Genomic DNA, 4,574 nt, shown 5'->3' with positions numbered 1-4,574 from the left:
GGGAATGTGTAGGGAGTTACCCTGTACAGGGCAGTAACAAGAAGGGGAGGTGTCCTTGTACTCCTGTTAGGTAAAACATCATGAGATGGGAATGTACTGGGCAGTAACAAGATGTGAATGCATCCTTGTACTTACAAGATAAGAGAGACATTGATGGATTGAGAGGCAGGAAGCGAGCAGGGAAAGGATAGCAACAGTTTTAGTCATTGGACAAGTAATGATATGATGATGTTCTAAGCACATATCCAAGGGTATAAAAAATCACCATTTTGCTGATAACGGCAGAATGCATTCTCCGACTAACCTGGTTGGTCGCAAGTGTTACAATCCGGTAATAAAGAACAAAGAACCCTGATTTCGACTCAGCCTGGTGTTTGTCTCACTCATTCATGAACAAAGCAGACCTAACAATTTGGTGACCCCGACGTGATGGGTGAGTGAACACTGGACGACGGTTTCTGTTTTTTCTGACAATCATCTCAGCCGGCTGATAAAAAGGTCCAGAGAAGCCTGTTTTAACAAAATTCTCTTTTTTTTTTTTAAATCTTTATGATTGTCAGTAAGAACTGGAGATCGGACAAATTAGACGACCACAATTGAAGGTCGCATGCCAGGATTGTAACACGTAAGTGATTACAGACAAGATAAAAGTCCTTAAGGTGTTTGAATGACATTTATTAAGTGCTTCGCAAGAAACTACTAGAGTTTAAAAGTCTTTATTGTGTCGTTGCAAAGTCCAATAGAGTGAGAAGGTGGTCTATAAACAATTGAGGACCTGAGTTTTCTGCCCTAAACTGGTTATTAAGAGGAGAAATCTCCCACGTGAAGGTTGGGCTTTGAAAGAAAACAAAGGTTCAGGCTTATTGGCCTCAATTGTATCTGAGAGACTGACTTATAAATGTCCGGTAGGTATGATAATGTCTGTACACTTGAGAAGTTAAGAATTTATTTCCCCAATTCGCCGTGGTTGAATACCACAGCAGACACTAGAGACCTTGAGACAACAAAAAAAGTACTCAGGGACGCCTGCCTGGTGAACAAGAACGACGACAGAAGGCTGCGACAGCTGTGTCCGGATCAGGTAGGAGATATTAATGAAAAAGTTGACAAACTCCTAAGAGACACCCAGTTTATTCGAAATACTTTTGATAAGTTAAATGAGGGTATTCCCAACATCACCAAGGAGATAAAGTTACGTAAATTCATAGATTGGTACAGGGAAACAGGACAAAAGTATAGCCCAAATATTTGGTTTTCTAGTTGTAATTTAACTTTCAGACCCCTTTGGGAAAACAGAGAGTGGAAAACGAGCAATCAGAGTATACAGGACAGTCTGAAGTCAATTGGAGGACAAGACTTAGAGACTGTTCTTTTAAAAGATATTAGTCATCCAGCTTGCAAGGAGACATTTTTAAAAGCAATTTTCGTTGACATAGATCCCCTAAACGGACAAAAACCTAAATTAAAACAGGAATTAGAAAGCGGTCCCGCAGCTATGGCTGTACAGTTGCCTGCTAAGACTTTTAACCAAGTTATTAAGGAAATTAATCAGGAATTAGAGGAGTGAAATACCAGTAATGCGGCATTGGAAAAACAAAAAATGCTCCGAAAATGTGTAGACCGCTGGAGGAAGAGGGGTTGGTTACCCGGGGGCACTGAGATGTTCCTGACAGGTGAAAAAAAAAAATTTTAAAACGTAGAGGCTTAGATAAGCTGGAAGAAACAAAACACAGAAGGGAAAGGAAAAGTGCCTGTTTCCAGTTTCCAGCCACGAAGTGTCCGGGTTTGCTCTCTCCCTCCCTCCTTTCACCCTCCCCCCTCTCTCTTCTCTCCCCCCTCTCTCTTCTCTCCCCCTCTCTCTCTTCTCCCCCCCCTCCTCTCTCACCCACTCCCCCTCCCAATCCCAATCTGTGGCGGTGCTGCCCTGAAATCCCCAGGTTGGGCAGGGCAGAGAAATACAATTTGGTTTTAATTTTGTGCCCACAATTCCAGCTCCGCATCAAATGGGATCCTGTTTTATCCTCTCTCCCTCCCTTTTTCCCGCACCCCCACCATTGCGGGATCAGGGCAGACATTGTGGGCTGACGTGTAGCTCACTCGAGCTGGGAGGGAAGGAAGGAGTGATAGTTCCCAGTGGTGGGAGACCCAATCTGATCCAGACCAGTGATCACAGGATGAGAACCTTTTAAAACCTTTGAAACGAAAGTGTTAATCTGAAGACTTTTCTCCCAGTGGGGCCAGTGCAAGGCATTTTCTCTCTCTATCTCTTGTGTTCTGTGTATCTGCCTATCTATCTCTTTCTCTCTCTCTCTATCTCTTTCTCTCTCTCTCTCTCTCTCTCTCTCTCTCTCTCTCTCTCTCTCTCTGGCACCCCAGATGGGATACTGGAGTCACGTCCCTTATATCCAGATATTGAGACACTGGGGTGTGACAAGAACCTCGGGAATAGGGACACATCAGACGAGGTACAGGCCCCTTTAATAAAAATAGAAGGGGGAGTAATAGATGTAGAGACCCCTCTGGAGTCCAAGAAAATAGAAAAGGAGTTAGAGATACAGAAATGGAACATGAAAAAGGTTCAGGATAACATTAAAAACTTAAACAGAGATATTAATGTGCTGGGGCAGATCAGTGAGGATCAAAAAGAATTAATGGTAGGTGTATTTAAGGAAGTGGAAAAGATAACTACAACACTGTCAGGAGAAATTAAAGCTGAAGGAATGGTAATAGGAGTAAAGGACGAAAAGTGTAGTACAGAAGAGGAAACGAGATACGATCCACCATGGGAGGAAAATAGAAGGAAAAGACTCGGGAGGGAGAAAAATAGACATGCCAACCTGGACATAGTTAGGACAAAAGAGAAAGATGTGAAACAACTAAACTATGGCCGAAAAGATTATCTTAGAGATGAACGTGACCAATATACCTTTGACCCTGAGACATTGGAAGCTGATAGGGACAGTGACAGTGACGAAGAAGAGTCAGAACAAGGTGGGATAAATAAATGCATGCCAAGAGTAAAGAAGGAGCAGAAATCCCCAAAATTGAGATATCAATGCCCATTACTGATCACGGGACGGGGAACTCAAAAATATGTACCCTGGTCACGAATGGACTTAGAGAGTTTAATGAAAAAACTACCTCCGTTGAGTAATGGGGCTAGTCCATGGATTTCTTGTTTTGAGCGAGAAACCTGCCAAGAACAATTAGCACTCGCAGATGTCAGAACTATCATGATAAAATTAAAGGCAGAAGGGGCCCTGAAGCAAATAGAGAAAATTGTAAGAAGCAGTAAATTGGGGGATGAAATAGAATTTAACCCACTTCGGAATAAATTTTGGGAAGCACTTAGAGAAACATTTCCTACACCCTATAGTTTGGATGCCTTGGTAACCCTTCAACTAAAGGAAGGAGAGACTGCACACGAGTATTTCACTCGAGCATGGGACTTATGGGAAACAGGGACTGGAGAAAGACCCGACCACAGCCCCTTAGGAAGGGCTCACTTTCGTAATGGGATAATAAACGGACTACCTGCTACGGTTCAAGCAAAATTAAGGGACATTGTGGGATTAGAGACAATGTCAGAGGATTTGTGGAAAAGACACCTGACACATGCAATCAAACGACATCGTCAATCAGAGCATGCTAAGTCAGAAAGTGCGTCCCAGAAGGAGGTGGACAAAACAACCGATAAATTGGTGAGAGCTATAGAACATATAGGGGTTAAATTAGCGGCCCAACAGATAGTCCCACAGGTCATGGGGCCAGTGATAAATCCGGGACCCCAAGTAAGAAATGGTTGGGAAAGACAGCTAGGTACAATGTATAGAGGGGAACATGCAGTATGCTGGTACTGCCAAAATCCTGGACACTACCAGTGGAACTGTCCGGAGGCTGGGAGAGCAAGGGGAAAAAGATTACCCTCTATGAGAGGCTATCGGGGAAGAGGAGTAAACTTAAGAGGACAAGCAAGGGGTAGGGGTGGACACATTGATGGGCCCCAGAGAATCGGGGGGTGGCAGAGTGATCAACAAGTCCAGGCACCTCAGTGTAATGACTATATTGAGGAAGGTGCTGAATTTGATTATTGAAGGTGCCCAGGAGAATCAAAAATCACGCCTCCCTGGGAGCCACCAAAAATTTGGGGGACGGTAAATGGAGAAAAAATTGAATTTATGGTTGACACAGGGGCAGCAGTTACGACAGTGATTAAAAACCCCCAGGGAGCACATTTTCGGGCAAAACATTATCTACAATAGGATTCTCCGGGATAAGGGAAACACAGCCCTATACAGATAACATCGACATGACATTTGGACGACAAAGGGTTAAAACGCCTGTCCTGGTTGTGCCAAGTTGCCCCATTAATTTATTAGCAAGGGACATTCTTACCAAACTAGGAATAACCATACAATGTTCTGAGAAGGGCCTTCGGTTAACATACCCAGGGGATACAATAAGAAGGGGAGGACAGTTTATAGTAATGACCCCATCTAACGCTTCAGAAGACTCTGTGGAGGTTAGTATTTTCTGGAGTCGGCTACTGTATGATGAACCAGGCCCAGGGCTGA

At 43.7% G+C, this 4,574-nt stretch overlaps 1 protein-coding gene across 1 annotated transcript; it reads left to right on the top strand.

Moving 5' to 3' along the window:
* LOC138736778 (uncharacterized) lies at window positions 1-4,104 on the top strand. Its single transcript, XM_069886817.1, has 2 exons — window positions 1-433; window positions 561-4,104. The coding sequence occupies exon 2, from the start codon at window positions 2,568-2,570 to the stop codon at window positions 4,092-4,094; it is 1,527 nt and encodes a 508-aa protein (XP_069742918.1). The 5' UTR covers window positions 1-433; window positions 561-2,567; the 3' UTR covers window positions 4,095-4,104.
* The last annotated feature ends 470 nt before the right edge of the window (window positions 4,105-4,574 follow it).

This window comes from Narcine bancroftii, chromosome 6 (genome assembly GCF_036971445.1).
Source record: "Narcine bancroftii isolate sNarBan1 chromosome 6, sNarBan1.hap1, whole genome shotgun sequence".
Taxonomy (NCBI): domain Eukaryota; kingdom Metazoa; phylum Chordata; class Chondrichthyes; order Torpediniformes; family Narcinidae; genus Narcine; species Narcine bancroftii.
The sequence above is the reverse complement of the archived record's forward strand: the minus strand, read 5'-3'. Positions and strand labels throughout refer to the sequence as shown.

Coding starts and splice junctions, on each gene's coding strand:
- LOC138736778 (XM_069886817.1), top strand. CDS start 2,568: ATGAAAAAGGTTCAGGATAACATTAAAAACTTAAACAGAGATATTAAT.